Source organism: Canis aureus, chromosome 15 (assembly GCF_053574225.1).
Source record: "Canis aureus isolate CA01 chromosome 15, VMU_Caureus_v.1.0, whole genome shotgun sequence".
Lineage (NCBI taxonomy): Eukaryota > Metazoa > Chordata > Mammalia > Carnivora > Canidae > Canis > Canis aureus.
In genome coordinates this window covers 5,276,556-5,296,981 of record NC_135625.1, presented here as the reverse complement: position 1 = coordinate 5,296,981, position 20,426 = coordinate 5,276,556, and the positions used below count along the sequence as shown (strand labels likewise).

Here is a 20,426-nt window from a genome sequence, read left to right as displayed (position 1 = left end):
CCACCTCACCCCAGGGAGAATGGCTAAAATTAACAAGGCAGGAAACAACAAATACGACAATGATGTGGAGAAAAGGGGAACCCTCTTGCACTGTTGGTGGGAATGTGAACTGGTGCAGCCACTCTGGGAAACTGTGGGGAGGTTCCTCAAAGAGTTAAAAATAGATCTGCCCTACGACCCAGCAATTGCACTGTTGGCATTTACCCCAAAGATACAGATGCAGTGAACCTAAGGGGCACCTGCACCCCAGTGTTCATAGCTGCAATGTCCTCTATAGCCAAACTGTGGAAGGAGCGGACATGTCCATCTACAGGTGAATGGATAAGGAAGATGTGGTCTGTGTACACAGTGGAATAGTTCTCAGCCATCAGAAAGGATGGTACCTACAGTTTACAACACGGATGGAACTGGAGGGCATTATGCTGAATGAAATAAGTCCATCGGAGAAAGACAGTTATCACATGGTTTCACTCATATGTGGAATATAAAAAATAGTGAAAGGGACCATAAGGGAAAGGAGGGAAACTGAGTGGGGAAAAAATCAGAGAGGGAGATAAACCATGCGAGACTCTTAACTCTGGGAAATAAAGAGGATCAGCTGGAGGGGAGGTGGGTGGCGGATGGGGTAACTGAGTGATGGGCATTAAGGAGGACGTGTGATGGGATGAGCTCTGGGTGTCACACTATACGTTGGCAAATTGAATTTAAATCAAAAAAGACACAGGGTGAGAGATTCAGGGGGACAAAGCAGAAATGAAATCTGGAATCACTTTGGAACCACCTGTACACCTTCAGGAAATCACCCAACGTGTTTTATGGTTTCTTGCCTGATATTTTACACCGAAATAAATGTCCAGAAGACAGGATAGAAGCACCCTGGCAGCCATATCCACGTCTCCATCTCGACACCTAATAACCCTCCAATAAGCACTTGAGGGAAGTGGTGCTTTTTTGGTTAAGAGCACCTGTTTTGACCTCTTCCCTCTTTCTGCTCCTCTTCTCTTGCCCTGTAGTTCTCATGCACCAAACCCACCCAGGGCACTCAGGCATGTTATGTACTTCCTGAGGGAAGTGGCTCCACTGTTTGTTCCGCTAGCAGTGGGAGAATAATGCATCCCCATGTGTCCTCTGTGACCCAGCGACTATTCCAGAATGCAGCTCTTCCCCTGCCTCAGGCCCCCTCCACACAGCTCAGGGCTATAAAGGGAGCCCTGCTGCCCATCCACCAGCACCTTCTCAGCCGGCAGTCCCCTTGGCGACATGAAGTCACCTCTCTCTCCCCTCGTCAGCTTTCTCCTCGTGGCCCTAATGTTTCCAGGTAAATGGGAATTGTGACCCGGTCCTGGAGCCAGGGTCTCTCTGCAGTGACCATGTCCAGGCTGGGTGTCCAGGCTGGGCAGTTAGGTGCTAAGCCCTGCAAGTGAGCTTCCTGGCAGAGTTTGGGGGTTTAAGAGTCTCTTGGCTGGGTTTGTAGTTTGTGACAATTTCAATATGCTGTTGGCACCGGCTTCCCAGGAGACCAGTTCCCAACCCTGACTACACGTTCTTATCCTTTTAATATTCACCTGCTCCTTATAAGGAAGGACAGGCTGCATCACAAGGAACCTTAAATTTTAGGGAGTCTCAACGACTATTTGGTGATAACCTAGGGGAAGGCTTCGCTTGGCTTCCATCAGGTACTCAGGCTCCATTGCCCACCCTCTTTGATCGTCACTCACCTCTCTCTTCTGTCTCATGCACACACACACAAATAACATTTGCCTCTTTCATCTCATTGTCCACTTGCTCCTTTTCTTTACAGCTTTATAGAGGTATAATTAGTGTACAAAAATGGGCTCATAGTTCATGTGTACAGTTCGGTCAGTTTGTTTGCAAACACCCATGGTACCATCACTACAGCCAAGGAAATAGCCACATGCAACACCTCCTACAGTTTCCTTGTGTCCCTTTGCATGGGTGTGTTTCTGTGTGTGTGTGTGTGTGTGTGTGTGTGTGATAAGAACACTTAACAAAAGATCTATGCTCTTAAACTCTAAAGTGCACAATACTGCATCATTACATGCAGGTACCATGCTATACAGATCTCTGACACACAGCCATGTTGCAGGATCCAAACTTTATACCCATTGAGCAGCAACCGCATGTCTCCCCTCCACCCTCCACGTTCCCTCACCTCCTAGACTGATGCACCACATCTTCCTGGGTCTGCTCAAGAGAGAGCTCTGAAAATGCTCTGCTGTGTATTTACTGTGAAACAGGACCATCCAGGGCCAGAAATATTAACCACCAAGGTACAGAGGGTCCCAGAGAACCTTGGGAAGAATCTCCTGGACAAGGAAAAAACGAGTCTCACTTGCTACACCACCGAGAAAAACGTCGCCTCTTACCACGCACACCCCCTTACCTGGGTAAGTAAAAAAAAGGGGGGGGGGGTGATAAGTCCCTCCACTCTGGGAATGTTTGATGAATGGATAGATGGGAAGGTGTCTGGGCAGGTGGGGAGGGCCACGCAGTGGTTGAGATAAGGATGGGCTGTGTTTATGCAAATAGGGGGTAGATGGCTCGGGCTGCCTCATCTGTTAGAAAGGTCTAGGAGTCTGACAGCCTCCTCTGAAGGATGACTGAGGGTCCCATGAGACTTGGGAGCATGAGGGCCAAAGAGGTAAAAGTATTCAATAATCTCTGACTTCACCCACACCAGATAGCCAGAGGAGATGATACCAAGCAAGACACCCTCCTCCTGCTAGGTGGGAACCCCACTCCTTTGGCCCTCAAGAATTTGCTGAATTCTTGCTAAGTGCCAGGTGAGCAATGAGCACATAGGGATTGCTCCAGGACAGGTGCAGAGGATGGGCTGCTGGGATGAGGAGTACAGGAAGTGACAAATCCAAAGAGCCCTCAGCCACTTTTCTGGTCAGTCCTGACTCCCCGTGTGGAACCAGCTTCCAATCTGTAGGGACCTAGAGGAGGCAACCATTTCCAAGATGCTTTCTTAATCCCAAACTCATTCCTGACCCTGAACCAGGGAATAGGAAGCTAGACACACAGTGGGCAAGAGCAGGGAACCCACATGAGGGCGTTGGCAAAGGGAAGCCAGCGATTCAAATCCTGCAACTTTATTCCCTGCGTTGTCTTCTCCTCACTTTGATCCCTTTGGAGGTGGCCCTGGGTTTCCAGGGACTCCCTAGTCTGGTTCTCCTCCCTAGGGAAGGGAACGAGAAAATACTATGATTGCACAACAAATGTGAACAGTACGAGGCAATGGTCCTTTATTCTAATAGCAAATCTATGAGATGGGGTTATTATTCCCACTTGATTTATGTGAGAGTTGAGGAGATGTAAAATAACTTGTCCGAGGTCAATGGTGAATGGTAGTCAAGGGTAGAACCTTCAAGAATTTAAGCCAGGCTTCCCAGTGCTTTCCTCTAGGAAGCTGTCCCCATGCATTCCTTCGAACACATACGCATCATACCCATTTCTCTCTTCCCTTGGATATTCCGTGCTCACTTCCTGCCTTGGTCTCTCACGGTGCATTTTTACTTGCTCTTCTTACTTGTAATTTCCATCCTGTGTATGGAGACTCGTCATGTTCACGCTGGCCCTGAATCTATCCCTTCCAGCCCAGTGCCACACACACGGAATGAAACACTAACCACCTCTGCCTCCTTCCCCGACTCAGAAAAGAGGCAATTAAGGGAGAGAATGTCCTCCACAACAAGTATTTTTGCAGTACAATTTTCCTAAACATTTTTATTTCCCTACTGGTTTTCTATTTCCCACTTTATTTGAAAGTGTTGGGAAAATATTAATTATGAAGAAAATTCTCTCTCTTAATTCCTCCTTCTCTGAATTGAGAAAAAAGAGTCTCATTACTTCCTATATTGGCATAATACCTCGATCTGCATCCAGAAAACACAGTATCCCCAAAGGATCCTTTTTTTAAAAGATTTATTTATTTATTCATTAGAGACAGAGAGAGAGAGAGAGAGAGAGAGAGAGAGAGAGGCAGAGGGAGAAGTAGGCTCTTCATAGGAGCCCGATGCGGGACTCGATCCCAGATCCCGGGATCACGACCTGAGCCCAAGGCAGCCTCCCAACTGCTGAGCCACCCAGGCGTCCCCAAGAGGATCTTAAATATTGATAAGTAAAGTAAGAGAATACATCCTAAAATGCTTAGTGAGCTGTAAAAGTCTCTGTTAGACTGGCATCAAGCTGTCTTAGCCACATTTCCCACCATTATCCATCATCGCCATAGTCCTCAAGCCGTGCCTATGATTCCTAGAAAACACTCCACTCTTTCATGTCTTTTTTTGAGATCTTATTTATTTATGTATGTATTTATTCATGAGAGACACACAGAGGGAGGCAGAGACACAGGCAGAGGGAGAAGCAGGCTCCCTGTGGGGAGCCCGATCCCAGGACCCCAGGATCATGCCCTAAGCCGAAGACAGATGCTCAAACACTGAGCCACCCAGGCGTCCCTCCAGTCTTTCACATCCTTGCACAGCTCTGTGGAGCATGTCTAGCCTTAGTTCAAGACCCATTTAGATGCCACATTTAACATCCATTTAAATTTAATCATCTCTGTGACCTTTTTTCTGTTCTCTATGTTCCCAGATCACTGTGCACACTCAACTATGCATTGATTACATTGAATTTAAATATATGATTATGTGTCTGTCTCCCTGCGAGACCAAGAGTTCCTGATCTAGAGGATGTCCCCTAACTGTCATGGCAGGCTACAATGTCCTACATCATTCTGCCTTGAAGGAATGAGCAAGTGAATTAATTTACCAAGAGAATAGACATCTGTAGGGCCCCATTCATCTGTATTCTTGTCTTTCTCTCTATGACCTCCTCTCTCTTTCAAGAGTTTTTAACCTTCCGTATGTAACAACATGTTTAACAAAGTATGAAAACAGAATTTTTAGCTGAGAGTCAGAACACTGGTCAGTAGGGAGGCAGACCACCCCCCAGGGAGGAGGTAACCAAAATCCAGCGAAACAAGCCTTAAATCCTAGGGCCACTCGCTTATGGAGAGGCCCCTCTTTCTTCTGAGGGCAAAGGCCTGGAGCCCCTGCTCTTAGGGAGATGGGTTTCAAAAGGCTTCCTGGAGGGCAGCCCCAGTGGCTCAGTGGTTTAGTGCCGCCTTCAGCCCAGGGTGTGATCCTGGAGACCCGGGATCGAGTCCCTCATCGGGCTCCCTACATGGAGCCTGCTTCTCCCTCTGCCTGTGTCTCTGCCCCTCTCTCTGTGTGTGTCTCTCATGAATAAATAAATAAAATATTTTTTAAAAAGGCTTCCTGGAGAACTTACCATGTGTTTCCTGCTGTAGGATGAGGCTACAGGAGGACTGCATTGCTTCTGCCTCCAAAACCCACAAGTAGTTGTTGCTCAGATGAGCTTCACCAGCAGCTGGTGCTACTTAGGAATAGGCCTGTCAGTTGCTTGGTACAGGGTCTCAGTTATGCTAGATGAATAATTCTAGAAACCCGCCGTACGTACAAGTGCCTGTGGTTAACAATGCGGCATCGTGTGTTTGAAACTACGTGGAGAGACTAGATCTTGTGTTGAGTCCTCTTATGACAAGAAAAACCAAAATCAACCAAAACATGGAAATGAAGAGACACAAGGAGACCTTTGTAGGTGATAGGTAGGTTTGCTGCCCTGGTGGTGGTGATGGTACCATGGGGCTGTGCAGATGTCCGAACGCATCCGATTGTTCACATTCAACCTGCGCAGGTTTTGTACATTTATGTGCATCTCTAGGGAAGGATGGCTACTGGCCAAAATGAAGTGACAAGAAAATAATGTTAATTGATCAATTGATTCATCAATCTGGGCATTTAATCCGTCTGAAGGTCCCAGCTCAGATCGGTGGCGGAGCTCGTGATGAGCAGAGCAGCCTCAGCGTGGGGTCCATCAGCAGCGTCCCCAGCCAGCCACGTACTGCACGTTGTCTAATATTGTATCTCTGCTTTCACGGTGTCCATCCATTTTTTTCTTTGTTTTAACCCTTGCCCCTTGCCTTCTCTATCAATTGTCTCCATAATATATAATTTAAGACAGGAATTCATGTTTAATAATCTCAGTACTTGAATTGGAGAGTGAGGTAACTGGCACATCTATGAGGCCCCAAATAGCCTCCCACGAGCTCCCTCAGGATGAGGGGGAAAGAAATCTTTTTTCACTCTTTACAACCTACCCTCGGCTACCTGTCACCTCCCTTACAGAGACGGCTCAGCCCCAAGCCACCTTGCCCAGAGGGCCATCTCCCCTACGTATGTGTTTGGTCGGGCCGTGTCATCCCGAGTCTGCCTCAGAGTCCCCAGTGGTCCCCTTAAGGGACAGAATCCTAAATTGGTTTAAGTAGAACATTTGTACTGTGACGCATCTATTACTCTTTCTCTTCCCAACCACCTCTGAACGGGCAGCTCATTTTTTTTTTCAGGGAGAGTAAAGGTAACTTTTAAGCCAGAATCAAAGATCTGATTTTTGCATGGTCAGGATGGCTGCACGGAGATACGAATGCTCATTTACGAAAGAAACCCGTGTCCTACTTGTTGCTGGTCTCCATCATATCCCTTTGGGCTAAAAGGGCCCCCTTTCCATTCTTGAGATGGTCTTAAGATGCTAACGTTGGAAATTTCTTTACACAGAACCTGAACCGGATTTCAAAATTGTCAACTGCAAGAAAAGTGAAGGCTACTGTCAAGAATATTGTAATTACATGGAAACACAAGTAGGCTACTGCTTAAAAAAAAAATATGCCTGCTGTTTGCATCAGAACGTGTTGGTATAGAAGCCAAAGCTCGGTCCCTATGGCTGCTCTCTGGGGCCATAGCACTGACCCAGACACAGGTGTTTTTGGAGAAGAGGTTAAGCAAGCATGCTGCTGCCCTATCATTTGATCCAGACAGTCTGGACATTTTGTTGTAGCAAAAGAAAGGACAACAACCACCTCCGCCTGACTGTAGAGAAAGTGGCTTAGCAGGAGCTGGACAAAATATCCAAAAATCACACAGCTTTTAATGCAATAAACTTTCACAGGAAAACATTCAAGTAATTCCCTCTTTTGTTCAACAAATATTTGTTGAGTACCCATTTTTCCCCCTAGGCATGGGGAAATGTAACAAATTGGAAATACAAATAGGGAGATAAACACCCAAATGAATAAAAACAATAAAATGCTACACATTGTATAATATGCATATATCCAAGGCAATAGGTGGAGCAGATAAATATAAGAGATTTAGGAAAAGGATTCCTGGGGAAATGTGACCAGGGTTTTGGAGGGCGACTAGGAGTGTGTCAATTGAAAGAGACTGGCAGAGATTCGCAGGCAATGGGCATGGTCTGAAGAAAGGCATGGAGACGTGAACGTGGTTTGCTAAGCAGATGGTGAGAAGTTCAATGTCACTGCGAAAGAGAGGGATTCGTTATAAGGATCACTGGTTCCTATGGTGTAGGAAAATGGTGTGAAGTGGTCAAAGACGACAAGTATGCTAAACGTCTTGGGCTGCTAAGCAAGAAGAGATTATCAGGTGCTCCAGGGGAGTGACAGTATCATATTTTCAATTTCAAAAAGCTCCTTCTAATGAAAGAACTGGGGATGGATGGGAAATGGGTGAGGCCAGAGGCAGGAATACCAGGTAAGGGCTGAAGGGAATGGGACAAGCCCAGGGACAGCCATTCAGTGATCAAGGTGGAGGTCCTCTCTAGGAAGACGGAACAACTGGGGACGGGGGGTCCCAAGGATGCGGAGGTCACAGGTTTGGTGAGGGAGAAGAAGGCAGGACGTGGCGCAGGCAAGAATAATGGTAACTAAGGCAGCACACTGGGGAGGAGGACAAGCAGGAGGGACGTGGACGAGACCTGAGATGTTCCCCAGGTCCACGGGGACTTGAAGAGGCCGACGCGGATTCCAGGAGAGACATGGAGAGAAGCAATCAGGGTGGAAGACTCGCCGTTTATGGTGCAGGGGCAGCTTTCGGGGTCCAGAGGGAGCACACTGAGCGATGCTAATGGTGCAGGGAGGCACAGAACAGGGGGAGCCACTGGGGGACACAGCGGGGCTCTGCGAGGGGACGTGAATGGCACGATGCAGCCTCAGGGCAGATGAGCACGGGGGAGGGGGGTGTTTGGTGGAACGGAGAGTGGGCAGTCCAGGAAAGGGAGTGGGGCTGGGACAACAGGCAGGACGCCAGGAGAGATCCTCACTGGGATTCGCTCTGGGGGAGTCTAACCAGCCCCTGAAGTGTTTCACGGGGGTTCAGGTGACAACGGGACTAGGAGGTCACCACCTCATCTCACCCTTCTTGCCAAGGTTCCTGAGTCTAGTCAGGGCTTCTTCCAGTTCAGACATTCTTGCCTTGCTCAGGGGCCACTGCAGAGCCCCCTCCCGGCACCCCCCTCCTCCTCCCCATCGCCTCCCCTTGGCCACCACCACGGTCAGGGTCCCACTGCAGGGTCGCCAGGGAGGAACGGCTGGCTTCCGTGTTGAGGAGAGAGGAGGGGGAGGCAGGAGCAGAAAACTCAACTGGAGGTTCTTGCAGTGACCCAGGTGAGAGCCGAGAGCAGCCGGGCCATGGAGGTGACAGGACGTCACATCCGTACAAGGCCGGGTAGGAGCTTAACCCCCTAGCCGTCCTGGAACCATCTTCCCCATCTGTCATCTCTCGCCCATATTCCATGTCTTTCCATTTTCGCTAAAAACTTTCCATTAATTTCTTTCTTTCTTTCTTTCTTTTTTTTTTTTTTAAGATCACCAACCCCAACCTCTCTTTGGTAGTGCCTTTCTGTGTTTCACTATTTGGGGATTTTTCAGGTTCTGATATGAGATTTTCATTTATTTTGAAATATTACTATGTGTGCAAGTAGTCCTCCTCTTTGTCGAAGTATGTCTCTCTCATGGGATCTCGTTCTCATTCTATTGATCAAACTATGTCTTCTCAAAAAAAAAAAAAAAAAAAAAACTATGTCTTCTCAAATCTCATCAAGAATAAATACCCATTAACTCTAAAAAAAAAAAAAAATTCTCTGCATTTTCTCAGTTGAAATGGCACCTATTCCAGCTCAGTTCAGTCTCTCCTACTTTGTTGAAACGCTGGTTCTCCTTAAACTTGTAGTTTCATACCAGCCACTAACTCTACTCTCCCAACCCACAAGCCATAGAGGTCTTCTTGGCGGCTAAGTAGGAAGCGCAGGATGTGCTCCATGGAGGCACTCCCTCTGCTGTTTGTCCTAGAGTTTTATGTGGAGCAACCCCACTCAAAAGCAGTTTCAGGGAAATCTTAATAGACCCATAATTGGGACGCCTGGGTGGCTCAGTGGTTAAGCGTCTGCCTTCGGGTCCCTGCATAGAGCCTACTTCTCCCTCTGCCTGTGTCTCTGCCTCTCTCTCTCTCTCTGTATCATAAATAAATAAAATCTTTAAAAAAATAGATCCATAGTGAAGAAATCAAGGAATTTGCTATGAAATATGTAGATGCGGTGATTATTTTTAGGCTCAAAGTAATTATTAGTAAGCTGCCTACTAATGCTACAAACTGTTTCTCATGTTACAAACTTTTGAGCCCTACTTACTTCTCTCTGCATCTTTTTTTTTTTAGCTTTTATGAGTTACAAATCTTCTATGCTCGTCACAAGGAAAAACTCATTTTTTTCTTTTCTTTCTCAATTTTTGGTCTCTATACAAGATGATGAATGTTAACTAAATCTGTGGTAATTATTTTATGATATGCAAGTCAGATCATTATGTTGTACACCTTCAATTTATATTGTACTATAAATTATACGTCAATTGTACATCAATTATACGTATATGTCAATTATATCTCAATAAAACTGGAAAAAAAGAGAAAAAAGATCATCATTTCTGATGTCAGTTATATCTCAATAAAGCAGGAAAATAAAGGAGATGCTGTGTATAAAAAAATGAATAAATCTTTTGTACTGTTGTTGCATGTGGGTATCTATCTGGGTTACAGTCCAGCGTCCACAGCTCATACAGATAAAACTAGGTGCATAGATAGACATCTTTCCAAAATGCTGCATTTCTGGGCTTCTTTCCAGATGAATGTGCTTCATACTTAATACACACACACACACACACACACACTCAATCTAGGCTGATACTTAAGGGGTAGTGAGGGCATGTTGAAAACCACATGTAAAGCCAGAAGCATTGTCGATTTATGTAACTTCTTTAGAAGTATTTTTTTAAATTATGTATGCAAGATACTTGTGCTTGTTGGCTCAGTTGTTCTGATTCTCAGAAATGACCCATCTTCAGTGGGTGCAAAGTTACGGTTATGCAAAATGAGTAAGTTCTAGTGAGCTGCTGTACAACACTGTGTCTGTCTGTGGTTGAACTGCTGTGTCGAGCACTTAAACTTTTCTTAACAGATTGAGTCTCCATTTACGTGTTCTTACCTCAAGTTAAAAAAAAAAAAAAAAGGTAAATGTCCTAAGGAAACCATGAAAATATTTTGAGAAACTTTTTAAAATAAATCCAAATGTTCAGACTAAAACAGTTATCTTAGAAAACTATGGTATATCTTCTTATAGGGCTATTATATATCCCTTAGGTATAATAAACAGAAAAGCAAATAAAAACCATGAAAATGCATAAGGTAAAGATTTTTAAGACAATTTTTCTTAGAAGATACAAGGTAAAAATTTCATATGTCTGATGTAAAATTAATTGTGAAAAGTATGTCCAAAAGCAAAAAAAAAAAAAGGATGCCAGATTCCAATACTAAAATTAGTGGTGATTTTTATTTTATCTTTGAAAATACTCTGTCAAGGTACTGCGTGACTCTTAAATTTTAAATGAATGTGCCTGAGGATAAGTATGCATGTACGTATAAACAAAGGTGTACTTTGATTGTAGGCAAAGATGTTGCACCAAGAAAGTCCTAAATCTACAATAAGACAGAACTTCTGGGTATTAAGACTATAAAACATTCAAGCTCATTCCCCAGAGAGATTTTGCAACCAACGTTGGAATTCATAAGCATCAGGCAACAACTGATATTTTTCTACCCCCTACAGTAATTTTTGCAGTCCTGCTTGGAGACAAGAGAATGAGCACCCTGGGCTCTCCAGGCAAGTTCTGAGTCATCAGCTCTGTTGGTTACACTTGTGTTGTTCTTTTCACAGAAGCCTTCTTCGTGCAGCACCCCGAGGAGGGTGAGACTTTATGGACACCAGTTGTACCCCTGGTGGGAAGACACCCTTGAGCCAGAGATTGCTTTAGATCACTACAGGGCCAGTCATACCATGCCTGGCTGCCTCCATTTCTGCTCTGCACACCCACTTGCACACAGAGCGTCCTGCATCCCACCGCATCCCTGGACCTTCTGTGAGCTTTGATCTCTGAGACCTATCCATCCCACAGAGTGCCCCTACCTCAGGGGATCTAGTCTCTCCTTGACACTCCGGCTCTGCTGGGGTTGGCGCTGCGGGGGCAGGCTCAGTCAGTTGAATCCTATGACTTGACCTCTCATGACTTTAATAACAGCCACCCCAAGTGTTTTCAACCTGTCCACACATGTGGCAGTCACCACAGTGTGCAGGCTTGGACTGACTCCACTTATCTCTCGGGTCATAGCAAATTGCCTTACTAGACCCGGGGAGGCCCCTCATCATAAGAACAAAAATTAAAATTAATATGTCCAAAAATTAGTATGTCCAGTTCTCAGGGAAACTGAGATCATAAACACAGTGTCTGCCTCTTTCTTGATAGACCAAAAGGATTCCTGGGAGTCGGATGACCAGTATTAGCATTGCCTGTGAGGACAGCAAGGATAGGGATCAACCCTGGCTGCAGGGAAAGGACGTCCAGCCCAGTTAGGAGGCAGAGAAGTCTGATTAAATGTCTCTGTTGGGTCTACGTGCATCAGTGGATGCTGTGGTTAAATATGTGGCTTCCAGAAGAACTGGAAAGCATCAGGGTCTGTTCAGTCTCTTCCGTTTGCTTCCTATGGGTCCCCTCTGTGATTTGCCTTCATTCTGCTCTTCTTCGCTGGGGGCTCTGAGAACACCCTTAGAGAATCCAGTACTACTTCCTACCTATCTCTCCAAGGCACCTGTAACACGCCAGTCATTGTTCCTATTTCATTGTTGGACAAATTAATGGCAGAGAGCTAAGTGATCCAACCCAAATCAGGTGGTGATCACACGACACATCCAGGACACTAACACAGCTCCCTACAGGCAAGAAAAGTCCAAGTGTGGGCTTTTTTTGGTCTTACACAGCATTGACATTTTTAAGAGAACATACATCTGTTTTTCAGAATGTTTCCTAGCCACAACCTCAGAGAGATGGACGCTGGTCAGGACGGGGCTCCAGCTCTGAGGGAAGGCACTGTCCCTGTAGGTGGGCATGCGACTCTGTGAGTCCCAGATGCCACTAGATGTGGGTGGGTGAGCAGAGGAAATAGCACTCCCCAGGAACGCTGATGCTTGGATCTTAGCCCCAACTCTAGCAATCATTGTGTCTCTGGTTTGCATAACTCCTGATGAGCACAGTGGACAAACATGCCCTTCTAGACCCAAGCTCTTCATGACAATCAACAGGTTGTGTTTATAAGAACAAAAATTAAAACCAGTGTGTCTAGATGAAGGGAAACTGAGAGCTATTTCTGTACATGACCCAAGTACAGTAGACAAAGGAGTGTGACTGCAGGAGCTTGATGCTCTCTCTCCTGTGATGAATTATGTTGAGCCTAGAAGAGACAGTCCTGTGAAGTAAATGAGACAAGAATCTGGTGTAGGATTCTGGGAAAATGGCAAACGTTCTCCGTTGGCTTAGCCAAGGTTCTGGTGAGATTTTTAGCCACACAGGGGGCTGTCATATAGAGGCCCAACAACAGAATAGAGTTAGGATAGTGGAAAGAAAGTCCCAAAGGAGTTTCCAGATCTAGGAGGAAAGAAGGTTGGTTATGCTGATCAGTCACTTTTGTCTTTATTTGAAGCTGCAGGAATAAAGACAAGAGGAAGACACGTGAGCAAGGGCCTACATAGATTCTTGGATAAGAGGAAGTTGGTGGGAAGATCATTTCAAGGGGATATTGTGGTCAGAATCATTAGCCGAAGAGTAAGAACAATTACCTGCAGCCCAAGTTGGGTGATGGAGATCCAGTTTATTATTTCTTTTGGTCTAAACCCAAGGGCTGTGTTGACCTAATTCAAGTGGCTGGGAACCGTGCCTTGGTGAAGCCTCTAATGAATGGGGGCAGTGGTCTTACATTAGGCAATCAAGACACTCCCCTGTGGTTTTTAGGGAAGCAGGAGATGGTCCCACTGGGAGAGCAGAGGCTGAAAATTCTGTTTATTGCTCCAGGAATAAAAAGGAAGACATGGATCACAGTATGTAGTGAAACAGACACATGGGGAGGAGGAAATGGTTCTGTAAAGTTGAGGAGCCAATCTGGCTTGAGGAAATGTAAGTATGAATGTTAAATATGACTTTGAGAAGGGAAAGGTAAAATCCAGCCAACCTGCTGTCTGCTTTTCACTAAGGGATGTAACTTTCGGAATCCACAGGATGGCAAAGCCACAGAGTCTTAACCTTTAAAGGGCACAGCCATGCTTTTGGTCCTTGGGACACATGAACATGGCTTTTAACATGGCAAATTTAAAGGAAGAAACTGGTATCTGGCATTCCTTAAAAAAAAAAAAAGGCAAAAAAAGACAACGTAGAATAGAAACAAATGTAAATATTACCATCTTTTCAAGAACATTTGGATGCATTTGGATGAAACATTTTCTGACTCCTTGAATATTTCAGGACGATTTTCTCCTTTACTTGTGAAAAATAATCAGCCATGAAACCAATTCTTGCAACACACTTTTCATCTTAAAGTGTCAGAAGCGCCATTCCTCATCTGGTATTTCGTGTGGCATAAAACACACACAAGGCAGGTCTGCTTTTGTTCTGTTGCAGGATACCTGATTTTTGTGGATTTCTTTTTGTTTATTCTTCTAACATTTCATTTAGTCATGTTTATTTTTTTTTCATTTAGTCATGTTTAACCATACTTCTTGTTTTATTAGTTTCATCTGAAAAATTAGAAAACCCTCTAATTGGCTTACTCTGATAACATTCTAATTTATAAACAATATAAAAAGTGTATTTTAACATTGTTTTCTTAAAAAGGGGGGGAGATGAGTTGGGGGGATGGGTGAAGTAGGCAAACTGAATTAAGAGGACACTTGTCATGATGAGCACAGGGTGATGTATGGAATTATTGAATCACTATATTGCACACCTGAAACTAATGTAATACTATATGTGAATTATACCAGAATTAATTTTTTAAAAGAAAAAAGTCAATTTTTAAAATTTTAAAAATAAAACTATGTGGGACATCTGGGTGGCTCAGTGGTTAAGCATCTGCCTTTGGTTCAAAGTGTGATCCTGGAGTCACGGGGTCGAGTCCCATGTCGGGCTCCCAACCGGGAACCTGCTTCTCCCTCTGCCTCTCTCTCTCTCTCTCTCTCTCTCTCTGTATCTATCATGAATAAATAAATAAAATCTTAAAAAAAAATAAAAATATGAGAAGTGGTGAATCATATGGTCAAAATCAGTTGCAAAAGTACTAAGGCCAGAAAGTATTTGACAATTGAGACACTAACAGTTGTTGAGATATAAACATTGAGCCCAGTGCTAAGCAAACGTGCAGTAATAATTCAGTAGAAGTCGCTTCCTTTCTTCTGGTTTCCCCTATACATTTCTCATTAAAAATTATTTTGCATTTTAAAAATTTGTGATTGTATTGTCATAAGAACACTTTGTATGACATCCGTCCTCTTTGATTTTAAGGGTACATTATTGTTGGCTTTAGGTACAGTGTTACGACAGATCTCTAGAGCTTATACATCTTGCATACCTGAAACTTTATACCTATTGATCATTTATCCCCATTTCCCCCTTCCTCTAGCCCCTCATAACCACCATTCCACCTCATTTCTTCTTTGAAAACTTTGTTCTCACCTCAGGGATCACCTGCTTTTCTATGGTGTCTCATCTTCTCTAATAACTTTCCGACGGTGTCTTTTTCCCCTCCACCTGGAATACTAACTCAAATTTGACCGTCATGCCATGTAATTCAACTTCTAAAGTATCAATTTTGCCTTGCCATCATACTTTTTTTTACTCTTCCAATTCATTGTTTTTGTCATAGCCTTCTATTCTATTTCACCTTATTTGGTCCTTATAGACAATTGCTTCTAACTAGTAGATGCAATGGCTATTTTCTTCCTTTTTTCTTTTTCTTTCTTTTCTTTTCTTTTCTTTTTTTTTTTTAATACATGAGACAGAATTTTGCTCTGATTTCCACAACTGAATCTTTTCTCCAAGACAGCTGGCTTGCTTAGTCTTTCCAGTAATATTCCCAGACCTCTATTTTGTACTTTTTTTTTTCTTATGCTTTGTGTTGATTTGATTCTATCTCTAGTGGGAAATGTTGGAGTTCATTCAACCACTATCCATTGAGCTTCTATTGTATGACAAGCACTGTTTTAGGTCCTAAAGATAAAGAACCAACCACACAAAACCTCTGCCTGAATGGAGCTTACATTCTCATGGGGTAAATAAGTGGAAAGCGTAAATGATTTCACTCACCGTTTATTTGAGAGCAGTGGAACCCTATCTCAGAGTCACAGGATGGCAGGTGGATGGGATTCCCAGCCAAATTCTAGCCATCTAGTACTCGTTTAGTGAAATAGTTAGACTGAATTTGGAAATAAATTCCTCCGAGTCGTTAGGTAACAACATCACTTTGCTATTGTTGTCATCATCATTATTATTCCAATGGACATCCTAGTGCCTGCCTGGGAAGTGGCATCTCTTGGTTCGAATTCCATTTCCTTAATGATTAATGATTTTGAGCACCTTCCATGTGGTTTTTTGGCCATTTGCATTTCTTCTCTAGAGAAATGTTTATTCAAGTCCTCTGCTCACTTTTAAATGGAGTTGTTTACCTAATTATTGTTGAACTGTATCAAGGTATTTTTTTTAATATATAAAAATGTTTTGCCACACTCAAATGTTTTCAAACCCAAGGGTATCTTTTATCTTTCCTAATGCCATCTTCTTCTGTATAAGTATAAAGCACACCAGGATAATTACCTTCTGTGCTGGGACAAACTGAGCTTTAATTCCTTTCAACCCTGTAATTATAAGAACCAATGACCCTATGACCATATTAATGAGATTGTTCAATAAGCTGGATTTCCTAGTTTTATGCTGTTGGAATGACATGCCTGAGTCTCCAACACTATTTATGGAATTCTTCCTTAGTAGTTACATCTGAATCTGTGACCTGGAAATAATAGATCTGCATGTAAAGAAAAAAGTGGGTGATAAATTCTAATACTGTTCATGTGTTTCTCTCCCAGGTGAGCTACTTTTCCAACACAGCTCATGAAATTTCCAAACTATATAGAAAACAATTTCTAAGCTATAATCTCACAACTATGTGAGTGCTGGCTAGACTGCTAGAAAAAATATATCATCCACATTTACCTTAAATCTTCTCTAAATCAAGTAAGTCTAAGTAGCAAGAAAGAACGCAAAGTACAAAACATGCTTTTATGGTTTCACCTACCAAGGTGACTTTTTAAAAATGGCCCATACATTTGGATACATACATGCTAGAGTTTGTATTGAAAGTAATTCTTGTACCGTAGAACTGTCCTTTTCCATCCATGGAGGTGGATTCAGAATTACAATCATTCATTGAGAATCATGAACTCAGGATGTGTTCTTGGTGTGGAAGTTCATTTTCTCAAGGATCGAATCAAGATGCTTATGCCTTTTTCACAATGACAAAATCCATAGATGTGTTGAGAACAAATGCTCCAGAGAAAAAGAATTCCAAATTTTAACAGATTCCCTCTTTACTGTTTGACCCCCACATGCGACACACCTTGATATCTATTTTATGATTGCTTAGTCATAGTTACTGATAGGGTGACCTTTTGTTGGCAAAGAGAGAAAAGCAACATTTAGTTCCCAAATAATTTCTCCTCAACACCTTCTGCCCACAGCCTTACTCAGTAGACCAGATAACTATGCTCATTCCTGATCAGTGTTCCCAAAAACCTATAAATGTCCCATTTTTGTGTCCTCTCCATACCACGCCACTGTCTCTTTGGCTTGGCTTTTCTGCACAGGAGGGCTGGGAGACCTCAGAGAACCTTGAAACATGAAGGCCCTCTTTCTTTTTGCCGTCCTCTTCTGTCTGGTCCAAGGGAACTCAGGTAAATGTCTCCTGGCCAGTGCAGAGAGCTGCTTGTGGTGACCAGGGAAGGTAGGGCAGGAACCCCGTGGATGACTGCCCATGTGGAGGGCTGGGGTGTCTTGTGTTGTTAATGGGTGCAGGTGGACCCCTCTGGGGCTCAGCTCTGGACCATGTGGATCTTCCCTCTGAAGAGTTTTTTTTTAAGAAGTGAAATATGGGTTACCAGGGTCATAGAATACAAGACAGAGGAGCACCTTAGTTCTGAGACACATAGGAAACACTCACCACAGTCTGATAAAAGTTTCCAGAAGGTAATGACGGACCAATATCAGAGCTGGAAGGGACTATGGGTCCCATCATAGGGGCCCATAGTCTTCATGGCAGCCCTGCACTCTCCAGGGAGAGGAAACCCAGCTCACAGCAGAGTGACAGTGTATGGCTGTGCACTTACCATTACAGCCTGAGCCGTGACTCAGACCTAGGCTAGTGTTCCTGCAGCTGTCTCGGGTGGTCAGTTCTACAGGAGCACACTGAGGCACGGCTGGTTAAACAAATTATCCAAGGAGAGCTGATTAGCTACTGGAGGAGATGAGGCTAGAATGCAGATCTCCAGGTTCCCAGGCTTGTGGTGCCTTCATTGCTGTGGGGCCCATGTCTTCACCTGGCTGCCCTCCCCAAGCCATGCCATAGCCCAGGTGATGCGGGGTCACAGGCTAGGCCCCAGGTGTTGCTGAGATCTTGCACAAGGTTGTCTTTTAATCATGCAAAACCAACACTATGGGCATTTTGTGATTTTCGTTGGTTTTCTTACTCATCATAGGTGACATTTGCAGACCTGACATAAGAGCTTTCATTCAACCATCTCATTCCCAAATACAGGAAGTGCTTTGTTTTATTGAGACAGAATTGACATAGGACATTATACTAGTTTCAGGCATAGAACATAATGATTCCATATTTGTATGCATGGTGAAATGGCCACCACAGGAAGCCTAGTTAATGTCCATCACCACACATAATTACACTTGTCTTTTTCTTGGGACAAATAGAAAACACTTTCCATAAATGGGTAGTTGTGCTTGACTTACAATTTCACAAGTCATGGTGAAGAAAAAGGTTTTCTTCTCTTCTTTTCATCATAAGACATAAAACTAAAAATGAAGCCACAAGCTGGGAATCAGAGCTATTCCCAATTTTCCTAGAGACTGACATCCACCCCTCTTTTATTCCACTCTGTTCTCTGAAATTCCCTTTGCTCTCCCCTAATTCGCTAACTCTTGTCACCAGGAGGCTTGAGAATCCTGATATAATAATATGGGATAAAATATACACCTTTCTGAAAACATTTTGAGGTATAGATGATTGTTCCTGTTTTAAAGCTAAGAAACCAAAGCTTGGTTAAACTAGAACTTGTCCAAAGACCCCGAACTTTGGAAAAATATAATAAGTATTCAGAGTAGGGCTGTGGGCCGGGGTCATCTTTTATTCTCTGTACAATATGAATTCAACATCAACTCTATTCTATTGTATCAACAGGGGATATGCCACCTGGAATCAGAGATGTTATCTGCCTTACACAACATGGAACATGCAGACTTTTCTTCTGCCATTTTGGTGAGAGAAAGGCTGAAATCTGCTCTGATCCCTGGAACAGGTGCTGCCTACCAAGTACAGAAGCAGAAATTAAAAATAAACCAGAGACAAATGACAGAAACAATAAAGCTAAGACCTAACATGTAAGCTTCTGGAAGGCAGGAGGGCTCTTGAAGCATCCCAATGACTTAGAAGAATGTTGGTTTATGGCAGGTGCTCAATAAATGTTTGTTGAATGAATCCAGCAGCAAGGGTGATGGTCTGTTGAAAGAGTTTTCCTAAAAGCTTGCTTACTTTACCTTTTTCTGTTTTGTTTTGTTTTTCCTAAAGAGTCTCAGAATTTTATAAAATAGCCTACCTCCTTTCCTTGTTCCTGAGAGTCTCCCACTGACCCATAGATGGGAGTAGACTAGAGATCAAGCTCCAGGTTGATCTCATCCATAGATGGACAGAAATGCAATCAGTCTGATGGCCCCTTTCCCACCAAATGCCATCCACCTTCTCATCAAACCCAAACCAGCTTCCACCTATGGATGTTCCAGCCCTGACGAGCCTTGTCCCCTTCTCCTGGCCTCCTCAGGTAATCATCACGATGGGTGACATGTCTTTAGGAGTTTAGTTTGCAAAAACCGAACCCAACCTTTACTCTTAGGTTATCCCACCTGATGAACACAACCCAATCTCATGGAGGATGGATAAGCAGCTCCATTTGGGGGATGGAAGGAAAATGAAAACCAAAAGGTTAAGCGGACTGCCCAGGTCAGCAGTTCGTTTGAGGGATTTCGATGCACGCATGGCACTGTGTGATTTCTAAACAACATACTTCTGAGCACCTGCAGCGAGGTAGAGCTTCTGTTCATGAAGATTTTTTGAGCGCGTACAACTCACTGCCCTTTGCTTTTCTCTGGATCCCGCTCACACATGCTGTCTATACCACATCTTTGAGCCAGGCACCCGAAGAGCAGTGAACAGTAATCACAGGTAAGAAATGTCAGAAAATAGGGGTGCCTGGGTGACTCAGTCAGTTAAGCATCTGCTGTCAGCTCAGGCCATGATCTCCCTGCTTAGCAAGGAGTCTGCTTCTTCTTCTCCTTCTGCCCCCGTCCCCGTTCGTGCTTTCTCTGTCTCTCTTTCAAATAAATAAATACCAATATTTTTTTAAAAAAAGAAATGTCAGAAAATAAGAGAAGCAAATGTGCTGTTGGATGTGTGAAACCCTGCACAAAGGTTTTTCTAGACTAATAGCTTAAGAAGTGGCCTCGTTTCAGTATTCCTGCTCACTGCCTAAATGCAGTCTGTTCCTCAATAAGCTGAACATGAAGGGTCACCTGGAAAATAGACTCTTGGGTTTCTGTCTTGATTCCCAGGTCAAGTTTCAACTAACATTTGGAGTATTGCCTTGGTCCTCTCCTCACACTCCTTTTAACTCACTCTTGGTTTTTTTTATTTTCTAAATATAACCAGACAGGCTTGTGGGTGGCATGGACTGGAGCCTCTCTTGACCGCAGGCATCTCTGTGGAGCCCCCCATCAGAGGGTTGAGGTCCTGTTCCAGACCTGGTGTGAATGCCTGTCTGGAAGT

At 43.9% G+C, this 20,426-nt stretch overlaps 1 protein-coding gene and 1 long non-coding RNA gene across 4 annotated transcripts; one reads left to right on the top strand and one right to left on the bottom strand.

The window, feature by feature from the left end:
- The first annotated feature begins 1,122 nt into the window (after window positions 1-1,122).
- On the top strand, window positions 1,123-19,089 carry SPAG11B (sperm associated antigen 11B). 3 transcript variants are annotated; one of them, XM_077848561.1, is made up of 3 exons: window positions 1,123-1,318; window positions 2,259-2,408; window positions 6,660-8,051. In XM_077848561.1, exons 1-3 carry the CDS (start codon window positions 1,261-1,263, stop codon window positions 6,800-6,802), a joined length of 351 nt encoding a protein of 116 aa, XP_077704687.1. In that variant the 5' UTR covers window positions 1,123-1,260; the 3' UTR covers window positions 6,803-8,051. The 3 variants fall into 3 exon arrangements, with proteins under 3 accessions (XP_077704687.1, XP_077704689.1, XP_077704688.1); XM_077848563.1 differs by lacking the exon at window positions 6,660-8,051 and adding an exon at window positions 18,789-19,089 and having other exon boundaries at window positions 1,161-1,318; XM_077848562.1 differs by lacking the exons at window positions 1,123-1,318; window positions 2,259-2,408; window positions 6,660-8,051 and adding exons at window positions 17,114-17,271; window positions 18,789-19,089.
- Window positions 16,530-19,710, bottom strand: LOC144284237 (uncharacterized). The gene is made up of 2 exons (XR_013352603.1): window positions 17,538-19,710; window positions 16,530-17,437 (listed from the first exon to the last, which is right to left on the bottom strand). It is a non-coding gene; the product is annotated as an uncharacterized LOC144284237 (long non-coding RNA).
- Window positions 19,711-20,426: the final 716 nt, after the last annotated feature.

Bases quoted from the DNA above. Each gene is read 5' to 3' on its own strand.
- SPAG11B (XM_077848563.1), top strand. From the start codon at position 1,261: ATGAAGTCACCTCTCTCTCCCCTCGTCAGCTTTCTCCTCGTGGCCCTA. The intron at 1,319-2,258 runs GTAAATGGGAAT...ACTGTGAAACAG, and splicing joins CGTGGCCCTAATGTTTCCAG to GACCATCCAGGGCCAGAAAT. The intron at 2,409-18,788 runs GTAAGTAAAAAA...TTGTATCAACAG, and splicing joins ACGCACACCCCCTTACCTGG to GGGATATGCCACCTGGAATC.